The sequence below is a fragment of the Pseudophryne corroboree genome, chromosome 11 (assembly GCF_028390025.1).
Source record: "Pseudophryne corroboree isolate aPseCor3 chromosome 11, aPseCor3.hap2, whole genome shotgun sequence".
Taxonomy (NCBI): Eukaryota; Metazoa; Chordata; class Amphibia; order Anura; family Myobatrachidae; genus Pseudophryne; species Pseudophryne corroboree.
The window spans coordinates 149,568,030-149,591,317 of NC_086454.1; the positions used below are offsets into that span (position 1 = coordinate 149,568,030).

A 23,288-nucleotide genomic window follows, 5' to 3' on the forward strand; every position below is an offset into this window, starting at 1 on the left:
GGTGCCTGTGACTCTATTCTCCCAATATGCGGCCGCAGCAGCGTCTCCTCGCCAGGCCCCTGCGCCATCTAGCTGCGGAATCATCATTTGTCACCTAGTAATGTAGTATCTGTCTACCCGGCTTTGTTTCTCTCACCCGACTGAGCACAGAGTCGCCCGACACCCCCGCCCGGCTCACGGTGGCCCGTCCCTATCATTAATGTCCCTACCTGGCCCCTGATCACTGAGAGAGGTAGCCGGGGATTGGCCAGCTCTCTGCCACCGGTGACAGGTCTCTGTTCTCCTATTGGACGGGCTGAGTGGTGACGTACGCGGATGCGGAAGAGGGGTTGAGTCGGTGTGAAGCTGAGGCGTGCAGACAGATCAGGGGAGAGGTGAGGGCAGGAGTCCCGGGAAGGGGGATGAGGAGACCGGGGGAAGAGTGGGGTGCTGGGGCACGGGGGAGGGAAAGGAGAAGACACCGGGGTGTAGCCAGGGTGACCTGGGATGTTATCAGGGGCCCGCAGGAGCTAATCATGGGGCGCAGCGTGGAGACGAGCTCCCAGGAGGCGATTCAGGACAGCGGGGAGGAGGAGACGCAGGAAAGGGATGCAGGCCCCAGGGAAGGGGCTGATGACGGGCTCTCAGCCCTGCAGGACGAGGTGGTGATGAGTGATGAACGGAGGAGATGTGAGCGGGGGTCTCAGGAGATAACCTGGGACTGCACAGAGCCTCTCCCAGCCGGGGCGCATCTAGAGGACGTGGCTGCTCAGGGCTTGGCCAGGTGCCATACAGAGGAAGAGAAATGTTGGGGAAAGGGCCATTGTGAGAGTTGCCCCCGGGAGGTGACAAGTGGACACAGAGAGTGTGATGGAGAGAAGCTGCCCCAGGACCTGGTCAGTGACTACAAGTGGGGGGATAGGAGTAATGGCAGCCACTGTCGTGGGAAAAGCGTCCCTCAGGGGAGCAGTCATTGCTGTAAGGAAGGGCCAGCCCTACAACAGATTATTAGTGACCAGCAGCGTGACAGCGATAAGATGGGTCAGGAGAGGACGGAGGGGCACTGTGACTTGAAGATATTTCAGAAAAGGCAAAGGAAGAGCAGAACATCTAAAGAGAAGAAGAGAGGCTGGGTTAGTGGTGGCTGCATAGACACTAGCCAGGGAGGTAGGCACCAGGGAATGGAGGATAGCTTCCAAGATCTGTACAGGGGGCATAGTTTAGATGAGGAGGAGAATATATCACAGGATACTGGAGAAGATGGGAGTAGTAAAGGGAACTCTCAGTGTAGTCTGAGCAGTTGCAGAAGTGAGGTAACAAATAGAGTAAATTCTAAAGAGGAATTGAAGGAGCTAGAGGAGAGGGAAGAGGCTAATGGGGGCAAAGGCATACATGAAGGCACTAGAGGGTCAAAAGAGGTAATGTTTTTTTCTACAGAGAATAATGATCCCCTTGAGGTTCCCGAAAGTAGGAGAAATCACAAAGGGTGTTCAGAATGCTATATGAGTTATAGGGAAGAATTTAGGAGTCCGGGCAATGGGTCCAGTGGGTCTGGTGAAGTTAATGAGATGGAGCAGGGCATGAATGTTGGCAGAGAAACTTGTAGTTGTAGAGGTGAAAGAGATTGGGATGGGGAGATGGAAGAAAAGAATTTAAGCTCTGTAAATAACCTGCACACTGCTTTAGCTGCAAAGACTTGCTCTTTCCCTGCACATCATAAGCCAGCACTATTGCATCAGTCCAGTCTAGAGGGCGGTGGGAAGGTAGAGGAAGGTGGCAGTTGGTGCTGGTGCCTTCATCTTTATTTAGGCGAAACTAAAGGAACACCACATGTTGAGAGGGATACAGTTGGTCAAGTGAGGTCCACAGATGGAGGTTATTCCATGAGCAGCACACTTCGTGTGGGGGAAAGGACTGTTGAGGGTAATGGAGAAGATGGTGGTGCAGAACTAGGGGATATCCCTGAACCCATCACAAAGAAGGGAGGAAGAATGGGAGACACCCCTCAACTGCAAGAGTGGGTGAATTGGTGGCAAGGTTGGGAAGGCTCTTGTCGAGCAGGGCCTAGCCACAGAAGGGGCAAGGGAACACAAGTTTGGGGTTGTCGAGGGGAGGCAAGAGGAGAGGGACAGAAGCAGCAAGATGTGTGGGTATTAAGAGAATGGGCAAGGAGAGATGAGGGGAGGAGAGGTGAAGGGGGGTCAAGAGTTTCAGGGGGTGAGGTATGGCTAATGAGGGAACAAGACGCAGGAAAGCAGGATTCTGCATGGCCATTAGAGGAGGATGTATGGGTTCCCAGGGAGCCTAGGAGACACAGAGGTCCATATTTCATGACCGACAACACAAAGTGGACTCCTCGTAGTGCAAAACCTGGGTTGTCCGATAAAGGGGAGCCTTGAGTAGGAAAAAATAATGATATACCTCTGTAAATGGGGGTGACACTAAACTGTTATGTGTGTGTGTTGTGTGCATCTGTTGTTAATGGGGAAGGGGGAGGGTGTTTTGGGTAACTATTTGGTATTTTGTCACCCTTTGGGGGGAATAAAACACTTTTGTTTGCACTCTGATTCACTGCACTTAGCTGATTACTGGTGCTGCTTTCCTATTTCTCTTTAAGGTGCTAAATCCAGGTGCTACATGGAGGTGCTGTATACTGCATGCTGATCATTTTATATAATGTGTTTGAGGAACTAATCCTATAGAGTCTATAGGATTCCCCCCCCCCCCCACCCCCTGTAGGAACGGGTATGTCAGGGCAGTAAAGAGCTGTTCATTAAATGGGACAGGGTGGGAGTAATTTTGATAAAATGTAACATATTGGTGCTGCTGCGTTTTGTGGCAAAAATGAATTCTACCTGTTAATCTCTCTGAACAGAGCCAGCAATCAAGGTAAGTGTTATTAACAATATAACATTGCCGACCATGATCTATAACCCGAATTCCCCTGCGTGGTACATACTTTCCTCTATTTAGTGAAAGACAAGTCCCCACTAACCTATTGTTTATCTATCTGCCGCTTAGATGGTGGTGCTTGTTTTTTTCTATTAGAGGGCAATAATACTAATAAAACTCTGGTAGATTCCACCGATTGTATGATTTGAAGAGATCCTTGTGTTTAGACCCTTAGTACGTCTTCCTATTACTTTATCAGACTTTGGAATAAAATATTCTATTAATGAATCGGAACATCTGTATTCAGTTTAATAATTCGTTCTTGTGCAGGGTTTGTGGCTATGTCCATTGTATAGTTATCCTTTGTATTGAGCCCTCTTATCTATTTACATTAAAATACTCATGTGCCTGTCTGTCCTGTCCTTAAATCTTTTATGTAAATTTTTAGAATGAAGACCCCTTTTACTTATACTTCCCACTTGTCTTATTTCTGTTTGCAGAACATATAATTGCTTGTGACTGTTAACTGTTTGGGTGCTGATCTTGCCATCGTCATGAACGCTCTGTTGCTCACCCCTTTATGGTGTCTCCTTGTTGTTTCCTTGCTTCCCTCCACTTTTGCTAAAGAGGGAAGTAAGAAATTACAAATTGGAGTGAAGAAGAGAGTGGAGAACTGCCCTATGAAGTCTCGGAAAGGAGACACCCTTACCATGCATTACACAGTGAGTATATCCAGCTATCTCCGTATAGAAATAAGCTTCATTCTTCACCACTAGATTTGTTTGGTGCCCACCACAGGGGTGATGGGTTCAGCTATCTTTGTGTTGGTAGCCTAAGCTTTGTGCACCTACAGTGACACAGCATTGTATTATACCTGGCAGAAGTTGGGTTTGAAGGGGAGGAAGTGACATTATGTATGTGGACCAGATGATAGTATTATTGGCTGCTTGTCATGTTAAGTAGCCAGTGTTTTCTCTATCTTTCTACTGGAGGCATGTGCTTTTTTCCGATGGCATGTGGGGAGGACAAAGGGCATGTGTGTTGTCTGATGGGAATTGATGCAGCATGTTGGGAGAACTGAAGGGCATTGAATAGGCATGTGGGATGGTTTGAGAGGCATTGAAGGGGTATTTTGGGAAGGCTGAGGGGCATTTAATGGGCATGAGCAAGGGGGGGGGGGTGAATAGGAAATATTTTAATATTATTACTATGCCACACATTATGCCCACAATTCATAATATGCCACACAACTGTGGTGGCACCTTTCTTTCAAAATTTGCACTTCAAAATTACAATGTGCCATCTACAGTGATCAGCTCCCTGTCCTATTCTTCATGATGGATTTTATGCTTCTTTTAAAAGTGTTGGCTCTCTTAGATGCCTTTTATTTAATGATGCTGTTATAGAGAGGTGACTTCATCCTGGCCTCTCTTATGGGCCCTACACATTGCACGATCCGCCGCCGAGCTGCCCAACGGCGGATACGTCTGACAAGCGACCCGGTGGCGGGGGGTGGGGGGGGAGTGTAGTTTCTTCACTCCCCCCGGCTCCATAGCAGTGCAGACAAATATGGGCGAGATCGTCCATATTGGCCTGCATGCACAAGCGACGGGTCACCAGCGATGATTGAGCACAGGGCCACGCATCGTTCATCGCTGGTGCCTCCACACTGAAAGATATGAACGGTATCGTTCATATCTTTGAATATTATCACCCAGTGTGTAGGGTCCATTAGACAGGTCACATCTGAAGAAAGACTGTTGCAGTTAGCACAGCCACAACAAACCATTTTAGTTTCTGTTTTGGAATAGTGGCTAGTGCTTTGTCAGACCATGATATAGAGTTAGCAGTATTTTCCCACCTTGCGATTGAATAGGCCCTGCTCTTGTCGCGTTAATGAAATCATAATTTTGACCTTTTCAGAGAATGTATCCAAAATAAGAACATACGTATGTTTCATATTTGCTTCGAACATTACTACTGGTGCCAACCCCTCATAGGTGTGGGTCGCCTACAAAGGTTTCATTAGGGGCTTGTTTGTTACATTGGCTTTGGGAATTAAAGGCTCAAGGTGAGGTTAGAGGCACAGTTGTTTTTACTGGAAGAGGAGAGCAAGTCCTCATCCAACTGTGTGCACTGCCATTGACCTTACAAAGGTAAATGAGCATCCTGATGGAATAATTCTGTAGGAATCCACATCTGAAGGGGCCCTGGCCTTTAAAATTGAACTGTTTGTGTTTGCTAATATAAGCCAGGACCTAGATTTACTAGGCCCAGTTCGTTTAAACCCAACGATGATCTGTGCCGCTCGTCCTGATTCGGATTTATACACAAACCCGATGGTTTACATACAATCTGATGGCTTGTGGTCTGTGCATGTGCAGAACAGATCTTACAATATATCGCCCCTCCATCCCCCAGCCGCATCATGATTGACATGCTGAGGCATTTGGGGTGCGGCTACCGATATCTTTCTTCAAAATGGAGGCATTTTGTGCTGGGTCCAGAGTCTGCAACATCTGATACAGTTTTCTTGGACCCTACTGTCCGGATTCGATGTGCCTTGGCAGACTGACATTGTCTACTGTTGGATACCGGTTTGGCTTTGAAGTCAATCTTAATAATTCAGACTTTTTTTTTTTTTGCAAAACTCCCCAAGCCAAACATGAATTAATTTTAATTTCCAGCACTACCTTCTGGCTCCCCTTACTTACAGATAGCAAAAGAAGATAGAACTATACACCTTTGTATAAGATCCTGCTATCAAATCCTTAAACGGGATGTAATGTAAGAATTTTATGGCTTGGGATTATTGGGTATATGCAATTGCGGTCGAATTGCTGCAAATGTCGAAAAACAGGGCATTTTCAACACACAAAAAAATTCGACAATGCAATACAGTACTTTTCGACAAAAAAACGGCTGTTTCAGATTCGACTTTTTGATATTCGACAGTTCTCAAATTCGACATGTCTGCAGTGGTAAAAATGCGGCTTTTAACAAAAGTATATTTAATTGAAGAATGTCGATTAGACAACAGTGCTTTTCGACAGTCTGAGAGATAATGCCACAGCCGGGGGACACTTTTATATCGGTCCCTGCGGCCGTGGCATTAAATAACTAACTAGTCACCCCTGGCCGGGGTACCCTGGAGGAGTGGGGACCCCTTAAATCAAGGGGTCCCACCCGCCCTGCAGCCACCCAAGGGCCAGGGGTGAAGCCCGAGGCTGCCCCCCCCCCCCCCCCCCCATCCAATGGCTGCGGATGGGGGGCTGATAGCCTTGTGTCAAATAAAAGAATATTGTGGAGCCCGGTGCTGGTGTTATAAATACGGGGACCCCTACGCTTTTTTTGTCCCCCATATTTTTTGCACCAGGACCGGACGCAGAGCCCGGTGCTGGTTGTAAAAATACGGGGGATCCCCTGTCAATTTCCCCCCCGTATTTTTACAACCAGGACGGCTCAAAGAGCCCGAGGCTGGTTATGCTTAGGAGGGGGGACCCCACGCAATTTTTTTCTGGGTTTTTTAAACACTTTCGTGCCGTCCAAAAAGTCGAATCCAGGACGCACACTATCCGTCAATTGGTCCGTTTTTCGACAGCGGGACTGTCGAATCCGTTTTTTATTGAATATGTCGAATTCGGGTCCCGGCGGGAGGATATGTGACTGTCGAATTTAAAAACGGTCGAATTCCAGCCGGATTTCGACCGCAATTGCATATACCCCTATGCATTCTATAAAGAGAGTTGTTCTTCTCAACTATTGTACCATTTCAGATTGCTCCCATCCAAGTCCTGCTAGCTGATTTTCTGCAGCTTCAGGGACCTAACGTTGCATTCATTCAGAACAAAAATTACTTAGAATTCACAGCAAAATAATTTCTAGGCAACAGATTGGGCACCCCACAGTGCCTTATCTCTTATTATAGAACAGCTAGGATTGCATAGCCACCGTTAATGCAAAGTCTGAACCTCTGCCTATGGCTCTATGCCAGCATTTACTAACCTCCATCCTCAAAGCACTCCTAACTGTCCAGGTTTTGGTGATATCTATATTTGAGCACAGATAGGTTAATTAAAACTGCCCGAGGTACTAAAAAAGTCACCTGTGCTGAAGTATAGCTATCCTTAAAACCTGGACTGTTAGTTTGCCTTGAGGACCATGGTTGGGAACCCCTGTTCTATTCATCCCTGATTCACTAAAGCAGGGGTGGGGAACCTCAGGCCCGCGGGCCGTATAAGGCCTTCAAAGCCACTTGTTCGGGCCCACTGCTGTCTGTCAGGGGAGGAGAGCGCAGCATGCGCCTCTCCTGCCCCTTTGCATTCAGGCCGGCGGTGGCGTGTCTCAGCTATCAGGGCAGGGAGGAGAGTGCAGCTATGTCTGGCAGCAGCAGCGTGTAGGATCTCAAACCAGCCGCCGGTTCGTGAGCCAATCAGGAGCTTCCGCGTAGGCCAATCAGGAGCTTCCGATGCCAGTCTGCGAGCTCTGATTGGCTCACGAACCGGCGGCTGGTTTGAGGCCCTACACGCCGCCGCCCGACATACTGTAGCTACGCTCTCCTCCCTGCCTGGCCCCTGACGTCTGAGACAAGCCGCCGCCGGACTGAGCACTAAGGGACAGGAGGTGCATGCTGTGCTCTCCTTCCCACACACACACACACACACACACACACACACACACACACACACGCAGCAGCGGTGAGCAGCACAGTGGGGTGGGGGGGGCATGTGTGGGGTAATATGTATCTGGCACTGTGGGGCATTTGTGTTTCTGGCACTGCACTGGCATATGTGTATCTGACACTGCACTATTGGAGGCATGTGTGTATTACGTCCCATTTTAATTGGCCACACCGATTTTTTTGGCGCGCGCACACAGTACCACTAAGGGGCATAACTACTGGGGGGCGGACAGGCTAATTTTTAGGTTGATAATTTTTGTATGGCCCCCAAAGGATTTTATAAATATCCAAATGGCCCTTGGTAGATAAAAGGTTCCCCACCCCTGCACTAAAGAATGCATGTCTCAAATCTTGCTACATTTCATCAGTGTCTGTGGTAACTGTGCAAATAGATGAGCTCCATTATATGTGTTCTGCTTGTGTGCATTAATAACTCTGTTTTCGGTACTTTTAATGAATGGCCTAATGAAACGGTGTTGGTAGCAACGATAGACACATGTATGTATACTGTATATTGCACCTGCAGTGTGTACAGAGCCATTACCAAGAAAATGTAAGCATCCATTTCATATAAGGTTAATTTTGTCGGCAGACAGGCAACCTGTATGAAGTGTTAGGAAGCCCATGCAAACATGGTGAGAACATACAGACTCCACATAGGGCCCTGGTTGGAATCCACTACAGCGCTCTGAGACAGTGGCAGCACAGTGGCTAACTGCGGTTTGCTGATTTAGATCCGGGAACATTGAGGGCAATATTTGCAAGAGGGATGCTCTACAGGTAGAAGGTGTTGCGGAGGGAAAAGCCAGTATGTAGTAGTCACTTATTAAGGGCTTTGGCCACCATGGATGGACCTGCATGCATATATGGATTTGTGCAGAATGGTTGTGGCGTTCATTACGTCACTTGCTCAGTCATTATATCTGTCAGACCAATTTTGATTTAAACTGTCTGCTCATGCCACAGACTGAAATACACAGGCTGTGGTATTGGAGATCTACAGTCATTAGCTCGACCCCATATGGTTGACATGTATTAAGTTGAAAGGGTCTTAAGGGCGACATGGAAAAATTAGATGGTACAAAAGGTTGACACAAGATAGTTCGACCAAAGTGTTTTTTGTTTCATTTTCTATGTTTCATGATATGTGACCACAATTACAGCAAATGCAGAGCCTTTGCGAGACACACTTTGGGCAAGGTGCCGAATGCAGTTATTATTCCCATTTATAACACACGTGGATGGGGGGGGGGGGGGGGGGGGAAGAGAGGGAGAGCTGCCACCTACTGGCGCCCTTACGCTGATGATTTCCACCGTGAGTCCCATGCTGCTATTGTCTTACACATTACACATATTATGGGGAAAAGAGAATGGGGTTGTACTAATGAGGTGCACTGAGAAGAATAATAAATTAAAATATAACTTTTATTATCACATTAAAGGCCGTAACTCGGTCAGCGTGGCGAAATATATGGTTAAAATGACAGATAGAAATTAGAAAGATCAAGTGCTCTAAGATAGAAAGTGATAAGATTTAAAATGTATCCACTCTGATGGATGCAAAAGCTACCAATGAAATTTACTTGAAATACTAGTCCATTGACAAATGGATCTGTTATTTGTAATGTAAATAGATCAATTATTGAATAATTGGTAAAACCACAATTCGTGGCTACCACAAATTTTCTGCTCCCAGTGTCCTCTATAATATAGATGTTGTTATAGATTCTCTGTCTGAGTACAATAGTCTACCGTGAGCAGCCTACATGTGTCACGGGAAACTTTTGAAGTTTGAAATAAACAAAATAATGATAATACTGATTTGTGTGTCTTGAATTTACTATACCAATTTCTCCTGGGTATTCACTCCCAGTGTCTACACAAATATATCACCAGCCACGTGGAATCTCCAAAACATGTTAATCAATAATTGGTAATTATTTAAACATGTGTCATGGAATATAAGAACCAATTCTGTGGGAGATATCTTATTATTACAAATGTATCATTTTATTCCTGAAATACTGTGTATACAGCAATTGCTGCCACTTCCACCACCTTTTCAGAAATGGATTATGTCCGAATGGAGTTGATTAGGTCTATATATTGATATTACATATGCAAACAGGAATTGGCACCTTCATTTGTGTCTATCAAATGGAGTAATTTCTTGTGCCTAACATTGGAAGTATAGTGAAATCACATATCACATTTACTGCATATAACGGCAGTATATCCACTGGAATTCACTAATAAACTCCAGTCAATTGCTGCACCTACGTTCTTAAGGCTGATTATAGATACTGATAGAGAGAGTGGTAGGTATAAAAAGGCTTATTAAACAGCTCTATTTAGTATCCTGTTTTTACTGTTAAATTAGATACCCTCAATGTGGCAGCCTCCCGTGAACACAGATCAATAAACATACCAGTATGTGTTGATGTAATCTTGATCTAGTTATCAGATATTCCATAACTTGTTGGTATGATCTTATTTGCTGTCATAGGTATATGAATGGTTAAGTAATTCTAGAGGCATTGATAGTTTGTGAAATATAGAATAAATGGGACACATTCAATTGGCATTTGTGTGTTTGTGAAAAAATTTTTTTAATATAATACTGTAAGACACACAGGTAGGTATGCTATATCGGCATATATTCAATCAGTATACATCAAAACGGGCATTCCCGTGTTTGCCGTATAGCAAGTTGTCAGCCTTCTGTGTGTGTGTTAAAGAAAAAAATATACAGGACACCGGAGACTATGAGGGAGAAAATGCTGCAGCGGCACCTAGTAAATCGGCATTTGTCTAATAAACGGGCATTCCCGTTTGCCGACTCGGCATTTGTCCGATTAACGGGCATTCCCATTTGCCGTGCAGCAGTCCAACCCCCGTAAGCATAACAAATGTGGTAGTTAATGTAAAAGCATCAGAGCGGAGAGAAATGCCGATGCGCGCATTTCGCGTATAGCTTTGTCGAGGCTTGTATATAAATATTCAGTGCTCAGTCTTCTGTACAATGAGAATTACTCTCCAGGCACTGCTGGGACACAAGAAGCAATTCTGCAAGCTTTCATGGCCTATATTCGCCAAAGAAGAATGTTCTAGTTGAAAAGTGTCAGTTGTTGACTACTGTCATCACAAATCACTGTTACTCTGGTGCACAGGTAGGTTCTCAGGACCTCAAACTGTTCACGTTTTCCTGGTCTCCTCACAGGATCACACGAGAAATAATTAGCGCCTCCTGAGGATCTTTTAAAATGTGTCCGTGAGTAATGAGTTCACCTGTGCACCTGCTGGGCAACCTGGAAAATGTAAACTGGGGCAAAAACATTGATTCAATCGACACGTCCAATAACATGTAAGAGATAAATAAAATGTGATACATTTCAAGTTCACGTGCACTGAAAGTGTCTAGATTTAAGTGAGATCTGAGCATGTAACATATGATTGCATATTTTAAGATAAAGATATTATATACTCCCCCAGAATGTATTCCTTCAGAAACGTTGGCTCTGGAGATGTATTGACATGAAATGCATTTATTTAGCTCTTGCTGATTATAATGGAAATAGTTTGTGTTTTGTGCAAACTGTTAAGCTCTGTAACTAACTCTATGTACTTCATTACGGACTGTGCTATTGACAATTCCATCCGAAAAAGAAGTGGTTACAGACTTGTAGTTGGGGTATAGACTACAGAACCATTCTGTTTATTCAGATGGCGCACGGTGTGCTATAGAAAGAGTAAGATCTAGCTATTTAATAGCTCAGTTTGCGCAGGGTGCACATCCATGCAGGTGGAGACACAATCCTAGCCTGTTCTTTATTATAAGAAAAGTACCATGGGAGTGCTGTACTGTCATCTGGCAGTGCTTCTTATTTAGAATGGTTTTATAGAAGCACCAGAAGATCCCTATAACTGCCTATGGTCACACACTTGGTAAAAGCCATTTCTCTAACGTCCTAAGTGGATGCTGGGGACTCCGTAAGGACCATGGGGATTAGCGGCTCCGCAGGAGACTGGGCACAACTATAAAGAAAGCTTTTAGACTACTGGTGTGCACTGGCTCCTCCCACGAAGACCCTCCTCCAGACCTCAGTTAGATTCTTGTGCCCGGCCGAGCTGGATCCACACTAGGGGCTCTCCTGAGCACCTAGAAAGAAAGTATATTTAGGTTTTTTATTTTCAGTGAGATCTGCTGGCAACAGACTCACTGCAGCGAGGGACTAAGGGGAGAAGAAGCGAACCTACCTAACAGGTGGTAGTTTGGGCTTCTTAGGCTACTGGACACCATTAGCTCCAGAGGGATCGACCGCAGGACCCGACCTTGGTGTTCGTTCCCGGAGCCGCGCCGCCGTCCCCCTTACAGAGCCAGAAGCACGAAGAAGGTCCGGAAAATCGGCGGCAGAAGACTTCAGTCTTCAAGGTAGCGCACAGCACTGCAGCTGTGCGCCATTGCTCCTCATGTACACCTCATACTTCGGTCACTGATGGGTGCAGGGCGCTGGGGGGGGGGGGCGGCGCCCTGAGGGCAATAAATAACACCTTGGCTGGCAAAATATACATCATATATAGTCCCAGAGGCTATATAGATGTAAAATTACCCCTGCCAGTATCACAGAAAAAGCGGGAGAAAGTCTGCTGAAAAGGGGGCGGGGCTTCTCCCTCAGCACACTGGCGCCATTTTTCCCTCACAGTTCCGCTGGAAGGAAGCTCCCTGGCTCTCCCCTGCAGTCTGAGAATACTACAGAAGGGTAAAAAAGAGAGGGGGGCACTAAATTTAGGCGCAGTATAGATATATATATATATATATATATATATATATATATATATATATATATATATATATATATATATATATATATATATATATATAATGTAATATATATAAAAAAAAGCAGCTATAGGGAAAACGCTCATTGATAGTGGGATCCCAGTGTTATATAGCGCTCTGGTGTGTGCTGGCATACTCTCTCTCTGTCTCCCCAAAGGGCTTTGTGGGGTCCTGTCCTCTGTCAGAGCATTCCCTGTGTGTTTGTGGTGTGTCGGTACGGCTGTGTCGACATGTTTGATGAGGAGGCTTATGTGGAGGCGGAGCAGATGCCTGTAAATGTGATGTCACCCCCTGCGGGGTCGACACCTGAGTGGATGGTGCTGTGGAAGGAATTACGTGATAGTGTCGACTCCTTACATAAAAGGTTTGACGACATACCTAATGTGGGACAGCCAGCTTCTCAGCCTGTGCCTGCCCAGGCGTCTCAAGAACCATCAGGGGCTCTAAAACGCCCGCTACCTCAGATGGTTGACACAGATGTCGACACGGATACTGACTCCAGTGTCGATGACGAAGAGACTAATGTAACTTCCAGTAGGGGCACACGTTACATGATTGAGGCAATGAAAAATGTGTTGCACATTTCTGATGTTACCCCCGGTACCACAAAAAAGGGTATAATGGGGGTCATTCCGAGTTGTTCGCTCGCAAGCGGATTTTAGCAGATTTGCTCATGCTAAGCCGCCGCCTACTGGGAGTGAATCTTAGCATCTTAAAATTGCGAACGATGTATTCGCAATATTGCGATTACACACCTCGTAGCAGTTTCTGAGTAGCTCCAGACTTACTCGGCATCTGCGATCATTTCACTGCTTGTCGTTCCTGGTTTGACGTCACAAACACACCCAGCGTTCGCCCAGACACTCCTCCGTTTCTCCGGCCACTCCTGCGTTTTTTCCGGAAACGGTAGCGTTTTTTCCCACACGCCCATAAAACGGCCTGTTTCTGCCCAGTAACACCCATTTCCTGTCAATCACATTACGATCGCCAGAACGATGAAAAAGCCGTATAAAAATCCTAACTGCATAGTAAATTTACTTGGCGCAGTCGCAGTGCGGACATTGCGCATGCGCATTAAGCGGAAAATCGCTGCGATGCGAAGATTTTTACCGAGCGAACAACTCGGAATGACCCCCAAAGTTTGGAGAGAAAAAACTACCAGTAGCTTTTCCTCCATCTGAAGAGTTAAATGAAGTGTGTGAAGAAGCGTGGGCTTCCCCTGATAAAAAGATGGTAATTTCTAAGAGGTTACTAATGGCGTACCCTTTCCCGCCAGAGGATAGGTCACGCTGGGAAACATCCCCTAGGGTGGATAAAGCGCTCACACGCTTGTCAAAGAAGGTGGCACTACCGTCTCCGGATACGGCCGCCCTGAAGGAATCTGCTGATAGAAAGCAGTAGGCTATCCTGAAATCTATATATACACACACAGGTGTGATACTGAGACCGGCTATAGCTTCAGCCTGGATGTGCAGCGCTGCTGCTGCGTGGTCAGATTCCCTGTCAGAAAATATAGATACCCTAGACAGGGACACTATTTTGCTGAACGTAGATCATGTAAAAGACGCACTTTTATACATGAGGGATGCACAGAGGGATATTTGCCGGCTGGCATCCAAAATTAGTGCAATGTCCATTTCTGCCAGGAGAGGGTTATGGACTCGGCAGTGGACAGGTGATGCAGATTCCAAACGACACATGGAAGTTCTGCCTTATAAGGGTGAGGAATTGTTCGGGGATGGTCTCTCGGACCTCGTTTCCACAGCAACAGCTGGGAAGTCTACATTTTTGCCCCATGTTTCCTCACAACCAAAGAAAGCACCGTATTATCAGGTACAGTCCTTTCGGCCCAATAGGGGCAAGCGGGTTAAAGGCGCATCCTTTCTGCCCAGAGGCAGAGGTAGAGGGAAAAAGCTGCAGCATACAGCCAGTTCCCAGGAGCAGAAGTCCTCCCCCGCTTCCTCTAAGTCCACAGCATGACGCTGGGGCTCCACAGGCAGAGCCAGGTACGGTGGGGGCCCGTCTCAAGCATTTCAGCAATCAGTGGGCTCGCTCACGGGTGGATCCTTCAAATAGTATCTCAGGGGTACAAACTGGAATTCGAGACGTCTCCCCCACGCCGTTTCCTCAAATCTGCCTTGCCAACCACTCCCTCAGGCAGGGAGGCAGTGTTGCAGGCAATTCAAAAGCTGTATTCACAACAAGTGATGGTAAAGGTGCCCCTACTTCAACAAGGAAGGGGTTACTATTCCACAATGTTTGTGGTACCGAAACCGGACGGTTCGGTGAGACCCATTTTAAATTTGAAATCCTTGAACACATATATAAAAAAATTCAAGTTCAAGATGGAATCGCTCAGGGCGGTTATTGCAAGCCTGGACGAGGGAGATTACATGGTATCGCTGGACATCAAGGATGCTTACCTACATGTCCCCATTTACAATCCTCACCAGGAGTACCTCAGGTTTGTGGTACAAGATTGTCATTACCAATTCCAGACGTTGCCGTTCGGTCTCTCCACGGCTCCGAGGGTCTTTACCAAGGTAATGGCGGAAATGATGATACTCCTTCGAAGGAAGGGAGTTTTAATTATCCCGTACTTGGACGATCTCCTGATAAAGGCGAGGTCCAGAGAGCAGTTGTTGGTAGGGGTAGCACTATCTCGGGAAGTGCTACAACAGCACGGCTGGATTCTAAACATTCCAAAGTCACAGCTGGTCCCTACGACACGCCTGCTGTTCCTAGGGATGGTTCTGGACACAGAACAGAGAAAAGTGTTTCTCCCGGAGGAGAAGGCCAAGGAGCTGTCATCTCTAGTCAGAGGCCTCCTAAAACCAAAACAGGTGTCGGTGCATCACTGCACGCGGATCCTGGGAAAAATGGTAGCTTCCTACGAAGCGATTCCATTCGGCAGGTTTCATGCAAGAACCTTTCAGTGGGACCTGTTGGACAAGTGGTCCGGATCGCATCTTCAGATGCATCGTCTGATAACCCTGTCTCCAAGGACAAGGGTGTCTCTGCTGTGGTGGCTGCAGAGTGCTCATCTTCAAGAGGGCCGCAGATTCGGCATACAGGACTGGGTCCTGGTGACCACGGATGCCAGCCTTCGAGGCTGGGGAGCAGTCACACAGGGAAGAAACTTCCAAGGACTATGGTCAAGTCAGGAGACTTCCCTGCATATAAATATTCTGGAACTAAGGGCCATTTACAATGCCCTAAGTCAGGCAAAACCCCTGCTTCAAAACCAGCCGGTACTGATCCAGTCAGACAACATCACGGCAGTCGCCCATGTAAATCGACAGGGCGGCACGAGAAGCAGGACGGCGATGGCAGAAGCCACAAGGATTCTCCGATTGGCGGAAAATCACGTGTTAGCACTGTCAGCAGTGTTCATTCCGGGAGTGGACAACTGGGAAGCAGACTTCCTCAGCAGGCACGACCTTCACCCGGGAGAGTGGGGACTTCATCCAGAAGTCTTTCAAATGATTGTAAACCAGTGGGTAAAACCACAGGTGGACATGATGGCGTCCCGCCTAAACAAAAAGCTAGAAAAATATTGTGCCAGGTCAAGAGACCCGCAGGCGATAGCTATGGACGCTCTGGTAACACCGTGGGTGTACCGATCGGTTTATGTGTTCCCTCCTCTTCCTCTCATACCAAAGGTACTGAGGATAATAAGAAGGAGAGGAGTAAGAACTATACTCATTGTTCCGGATTGGCCAAGAAGAGCGTGGTATCCGGAACTTCAAGAAATGATGTCAGAGGACCCATGGCCTCTGCCGCTCAGACAGGACCTGCTGCAGCAGGGGCCCTGTCTGTTCCAAGACTTACCGCGGCTGCGTTTGACGGCATGGCGGTTGAACACCGGATCCTGAAGGAAAAGGGCATCCCGGAGGAAGTCATTCCTACGCTGATAAAAGCTAGGAAAGAAGTAACCGCGAACCATTATCACCGCATTTGGCGAAAATATGTTGCGTGGTGTGAGGCCAGGAAGGCCCCAACGGAAGAATTTCAGCTGGGCCGGTTCCTGCACTTCCTACAGTCAGGGGTGACTATGGGCCTTGTAGACAATGGGAAGAGAAGAAGACTCTTTTGTGGGCGCACTCTTTACTTTACATAAATATAGAAAATAGTCAAAGTAGATTAAAATACAAATTTTAATAATTCAAAAAAATAATTGCTACACAATTAAGACAATTAGTGGTTCATCAAGAAGATAATGATGGTCATATAATTAACAAAATATTCGAAATAGCACTATGTGCTGATATGAAATGAAAAACTGAGTTTTGGCTGACGGAAGGAAATTCTAGACGTTATATATTCAATGGTACATTGTGCTAATAAGCAAATCATTGTTATGCATTTCCCTGTAATATAGTCTGGATACTGGTGGTACTTAAGAGTAGTATAAATGTCTCTGTCTTGTCTCCTGTCAAAGAAGATAAGGGTGGAGGGGGCGGAAGGGGGAAAGGCAAAGAGTGGAAGTTGGAGAGCAGTGTGAATCTGCTGTCAGTGTTAGACACTAAATGGGCTCAATCAAATGAGCTCTACTGCACTGAGTATTCCTCAATGGTCACCCACTTGAGTACTAACCCAGCCCAACACTGATTAGCTTCCGAGATCGGACGGTTTCGGGCGTTTCCAGTGTGGTATGATAGTAGAGGAAATGACCAATATTTTCGAAGCTCTGGAATCACTGATGAGAGTTCACGAATTTACAAAGTTATTCAGGACAGATACCAGACATAGAGGAAATTAGATGGATCTGCTGCCAATGTTAGACAGGCGCGTGACCCTGAATCACTGGTGAGAGTCCACGAAAATAAGGATGGAAAGAAAATAAGTAGATAGTGAAAGGTCTGATGGGTTTTAAATCCCAGATACGGCAATAGTAAAATAAACTGGAATAGATACATTATAATTGGCAAAAGTTGCCTAGATACAGGGTGCCTGAAATGCCAAAGCAGAGACAAAGAAGAAAAAATTAATAACAGAGTACCAGCTATGAGAAAGTATCCAATATAAATTATTGGTACTTAAAAGTAGCAATGAGGTTGTAGCTGAATTGCACCTAGAGTGTAACTGTTACAAAAGTATCCACTACGGGTTGTCAATACTCCAAAAGGATATACCTAAATAGCAGTGAGGTTGTAACTGAGTTGCAATGATATGTCCAGACTAGGGAGGATCTATCAAGGTTTTTAGATTGGATCACTGCCAATATCATCACACGCAGAGAAATAAAAATGCAACATTATAATACAATACATGAATATTGCAGGTATTTATATGACTGCTAAGGCAGGCAAGAACCTATTAGCACAAAGTCCGTCTAGTATATAAAATGTATAATAGCAGAGTGATAGTAGTAAATGCTCGCAGGAGCAAATGAAAAAAACATATTAAACTACTGCGGGCCTGTAACTCCCAATATACACTATGTAGTCAAATTGTTGCGGATAAGTGGGAAAAGAGAGTTGATATTACCCGCGCCAAAATGGGGGTAGAATCGCCCCTTCTAGGGTCTTGACACCCGTCTCCTCTCACAGAGGTGCTGCCAGTCTTCTACGCGCCCCGGACATCTCGAATGATGGGGGAGTTCAGGAGCCGCCGGTCCGATGGCGTCCTGTCGGACACAAGCCGCCGTCAGACGTCCGCTGCTGCAGTCAACCGCGATAGGTGATAGGTGAGAGTCAGGGGAGACGGAGGGCACTGGCAGATGCCAGATAACGTCCGTGGTTCCGGTCAGCCAAAAGGACAGTGGTTGTGTCGGAATACGCGTTTCACCCGTCCGCCGGGCTTGATCACTTCCTGTTGTGGTCTTGATCCCAGCAGGTTTTTAAGGAGAGGTTAAATCAGTATCTTCCAATCAAAAGGGAGGAGCTGTATGATTCCTTTGATTGCCAGCTGAGGTCTTGCGGCTTGAATACTCCGGATAGATTAACACTGAATCACTTGTTGATTGACAGGAGAAGCCGTTATCCATGTGAACAAATAAAATAAAGAGGAAAAGAGTTTTAAAACACAACCCAAGTAAAGTTCTTATTGACCGGATAATAAATCATATGCAGCATGATGCAAAGCTGAATTAGGTGAATGCAGGTGATTAGTCTAATATTGCAAACCTAATAAGAAATTGTGAAAATAATAACGAAGATAATAAAAGTAGCATGATTAGCCCATATAAATAAATAATCTTGCTTGCTGAAGTGATTAACCTTTTAGACTGATGAGTGTGGGTAGTCCCTATTGTATAACTGATTTATTGGTTTATGACAGTTTGCAGTTCGGAGCCCGGACAGGGAAAGCTTACTCATGGGACTAGTGGTAATTGTATCTAAGCCATTTATTATAGTCACACAGTATTGTCCAAATAGGCTGATAAAAAGATGATTAATTGATAAACTGTTACGGTCCTAGGTACGAGCAAAGAAAAATAATAATAATAAATTGCCATTAATTTGTAATGATTAGATATGAATTGCTAGAGATGATCAAACAATGTTAGGTATATATTTTTCTAATTAATTGGTGATTCGAGAATGCTGATTATATGGCACGTATATAAGATATAGTAGGGTGCCTCTACTGGTCAAGTATAATAGTCGCAAGGTCAGTGGTCCTCAAACCGGACAGAAGGGCTCCCTAATAGGGCTAAAAATTAGCCTTACAATAAAAATTATTGATCAAAATCAATAATAATACAGTGTCTCGCTTATTAATAATCATACGGTATCCTGTATAAACAATAGATTGCTGAGGTAGTGATATAGATGTTAATTACGTGGGACATGTCTGCTCTTTATTGCTTTATTTATTCGGCTCTATCGATTTTCTTCCAGAGAGAATTGGCTTCACTACCTGAAGTTCAGACTTTTGTTAAGGGAGAGCTGCATATTTAGCCCCCTTTTGTGCCTCCAGTTGCACCTTGGGATCTCAACGTGGTGTTGGATTTCCTAAAGTCACATTGGTTTGAGCCACTGAAAACCGTGGATTTAAAATATCTCACGTGGAAAGTGGTCATGTTGTTGGCCTTTGCTTCGGCCAGGCGTGTTTCAGAATTGGCGGCTTTGTCATGTAAAAGCCCTTATCTGATTTTCCATATGGATAGGGCAGAATTGAGGACTCGTCCCCAGTTTCTCCCCAAAGTGGTATCATCTTTTCATCTGAACCAGCCTATCGTGGTGCCTGCGGCTATGAATGACTTGGAGGCTTCCAAGTTGTTGGATGTAGTCAGGGCCCTAAAAATTTATGTTTCCAGGACAGCTGGAGTCAGGAAGACTGACTCGCTTTCTATCCTGTATGCGCCCAACAAGTTGGGTGCACCTGCTTCTAAGCAGACTATTGCTCGCTGGATCTGTAGTACGATTCAGCTTGCACATTCTGCGGCAGGACTGCCGCATCCTAAATCAGTAAAAGCCCATTCCACGAGGAAAGTGGGCTCTTCTTGGGCGGCTGCCCGAGGGGTCTCGGCTCTTCAACTTTGCCGAGCTGCTACTTGGTCAGGGGCAAACACGTTTGCTAAATTCTACAAATTTGATACCCTGGCTGAGGAGGACCTTGAGTTCTCTCATTCGGTGCTGCAGAGTCATCCGCACTCTCCCGCCCGTTTGGGAGCTTTGGTATAATCCCCATGGTCCTTACGGAGTCCCCAGCATCCACTTAGGACGTTAGAGAAAATAAGAATTTACTCACCGGTAATTCTATTTCTCATAGTCCGTAGTGGATGCTGGGCGCCCATCCCAAGTGCGGATTGTCTGCAATACTTGTATATAGTTATTGCTTAACTAAAGGGTTATTGTTGAGAGGCTCAGTTGTTATCATGCTGTTAACTGGGTATTGTATCACGAGTTATACGGTGTGGCTGGTATGAGTCTTACCCGGGATTCAAAATCCTTCCTAATTGTGTCAGCTCTTCCGGGCACAGTATCCTAACAGGTCTGGAGGAGGGTCTTAGTGGGAGGAGCCAGTGCACACCAGTAGTCTAAAAGCTTTCTTTATAGTTGTGCCCAGTCTCCTGCGGAGCCGCTAATCCCCATGGTCCTTACGGAGTCCCCAGCATCCACTACGGACTATGAGAAATCGAATTACCGGTGAGTAAATTCTTATTTTCACCTTTGGTTTCGTATCATATAAAGTACTGAGTGGGGTTCCTTGCACTTCCTGCAACACAATTGTTTCAAAGAATAAGTTTGTAACTAGAATAGTATTGTAACTGGATGCCCTCTATTCTGATTGGTCTTCGTGGACTTAGTTCACTACTTCTAGGGATTCCCTCTCGCCGGGTTCACTACGATATGCCGGCGGTCGGGCTCCCGGCGACCAGCCACGCTATTTTGTTCTCCCTACAGGGGGGTTGTGGACCCCCACGAGGGAGAATGAGTGTCGGTATGCCGGCTGTCGGGATCCCGGCGCCGGTATACTGTGCGCCGGGATTCCATCAGTCGGCATACTGAAGACCACCCCTCTCGCCACCTCAGCTTCCTACCACTGTCAACTGGAACCACTTCACCCAAGCTCCTACCACTGGCACCTGAAACTGCCTACTTCTGGGTATGTGTGGACACGCTGCTGCTGATGTTGGATGATTCCCACAGGTCCCTTAATATTCTCATACCCACCGTACTATGATCTTATCAAAAATGAACCCAATTTTTCTTCTGCCACTGGTTACCTGCAATTTGTTTCCCCCCCCCCCCCTTTTTTTTTTTCACCCCACCGTGTGCTTTTCCTGTAATGTTTACCTCCACTGATTGCACACCCTGCCATTGCGCCCTGCATATAGGATACATATTACTACTACATAAGTGTCGGTTTTCCCATATATGCACTGGGCCCTTGTATGGCTCACCTCCCACAGTGTAACCTTCAAATTGGCTGCCCCATATGGTACACTTGTGGGTGGGATGAAAAATACATGGACCTGGTGGTTTTGTTGGAACCCTACTCTGAACTTTAGGACTCTGAAATCATCCCCATTTTGTGTCATCTCTTCTAGGGGTGGACTATTCCACTCTGGGTAATCCTACGCTGTGCGCCCAAGATGGCTGCTGCACCTGGTACCTTGTGAGGGTGGAATATCCAACCCTTGGAAGTCATTACTCAAAATTCCTACACAAATCATGCATTATGCTTTCTGTGTTCTTAAGCAACACAGACATAAAAGAAAACCTTATCTATTGCTGTATTACTTAGATCCACTGTATTACGTGCATTGTTTTTGATGTCTGTAAAGCGCCTTGAGTCCTGTTGGAGAGAGAGCGCTATATAAATAAAATTATCACCACCATCATCTGCACCAGCCTGCTTTGGTAACTGGCTTAAATTTGAAGACATTGGGCTCAATCCAGAACAGCTGGAGAACTGAATAGTATTTGCTCTGATGGTCAGAGGATACAGCAGATACAGAGGTCTTAAGCCAGTTAAGGAAGATGGGAAATAACTAGTATTTCTATTCAGGCACTACGTGGGACTGCTTTTTCTTAGCAGCTGCTAATAATGAGGGGCAGTCACTCTCCACACAGGAAGGCACAATAAGAATGATAGATCTGACACCAGATGGAATTAATATTTAGGCCTGGTCTTTAAAATAGATATTCATAATATAAAAACACACAAAGTAAATAATGGATGCTAAATTATAAATAAAAATTGCAAAAATAATTTCATAAGCACACGTCCTTGTCCTCAATTAGTATATCGATCAGGATAACAGTGGGGTTGGGTACGGAATCCTAGGGGTCAATATTCCGACGCCGTAATCCTGACCGTCAGAATGCCGGGGGGGGGGGGGGGGCGAGGCAAGCGGAACGAAGGCCCTTGCGGGCTCGGTGGCTCGCTTCGCTCGCCACAGGTTCTAGTCCCACTCCATGGGTGTCGTGGACACCCAGGAGTGGGAATAGCTGTGGCGGTCAGGATTCTGGCATCGGTATTTTGACCGTGGGGATTCTGGCCATCGGGATTCCAACTGCATCCCTAACAGTGAATAGTTTCTAGACCTGTTCCTATAACGACCTTCCAATAAACAGAAATGTTCCTTTAGAAGTGAGCAATGTCCATGTTAATGAATACACTTACCAATCTCTCGATGAATAGGGTCCTGAAATTAGCAGCATGTTGATATTCAGCTGGTCAACATAAATCTCCTATAATTGGATATCACCCTATGAGGGGGGGGTATCCAATTAGCCGCAATATCGCGGTTTAGCGATAAATTATAATTCGGTATCCTATCAGTGGCGATAAGTTATCACTGATCATTTACCATAGGGTTTATCACTGATTTCTCTTCACCGTCTCAGAGCTGGGGATAAGTAGTGCAAAATGCCTATTCTAAACTAATAATATCAGGATTTTACTCAAACCCTGGGATTCCCCCCCCCCCCCCCCCCCAAAAAAAAAAAAAAAAAACTGGATTAGTCACTTAGAAGTTTTTAATTATTTTTAATTAACAATAATGATGTCATTTTGGTGGTCAAAAAAATGCAAAGTGATGGAAATTGGGGTGCAAGGTATGTGGCAGGTATAATGGATTGATTTGACTATTTGTAATTGTATGCAACTGAGATCATTGCTATTATCATGTAGAATGTAGTCTCTTTGGGCCTGATTCAGATGTGGTTGGAGGTGCCATCACTGCCGCTTACTTGGAAGTAGCAGTGAATAGCGCTATATGGTGATGCAGCAGTAGGCATCTATTGCAAGTAGACACCTCCTGCTGGGTTGCATACTACGACACAGGAACTATTCGCGCATGTACATTGCAGGTCTTGTGCATGCTATGCTCAAAGTACTGATAATCGATACTTTGCACATGATGTCTCACCTTCAACCACATCTGAATAACCCCCTTTATGCTGCCCTATTGTGCAGTGTGCCGGGGGAATTTTTTGC

General features: G+C 45.7%; 1 protein-coding gene and 1 pseudogene across 2 annotated transcripts in view; one reads left to right on the plus strand and one right to left on the minus strand.

Moving 5' to 3' along the window:
- Positions 1–277: 277 nt before the first annotated feature.
- The window catches only part of FKBP2 (FKBP prolyl isomerase 2), a 65,103-nt gene continuing 42,092 nt past the window's right edge, over positions 278–23,288 (plus strand). Inside the window, exons 1-2 of one of the 2 annotated variants that reach the window (XM_063944955.1) lie at positions 278–374; positions 3,372–3,593. In XM_063944955.1, the coding sequence (XP_063801025.1) occupies positions 3,426–3,593 (168 nt within the window). In that variant the 5' untranslated portion in view covers positions 278–374; positions 3,372–3,425. Of the gene's footprint in view, positions 375–2,783; positions 2,869–3,371; positions 3,594–23,288 lie in introns of those variants that run through there. The other variant, XM_063944956.1, reaches the window with a different exon arrangement.
- LOC134970927 (5S ribosomal RNA) lies at positions 16,940–17,058 on the minus strand (annotated as a pseudogene).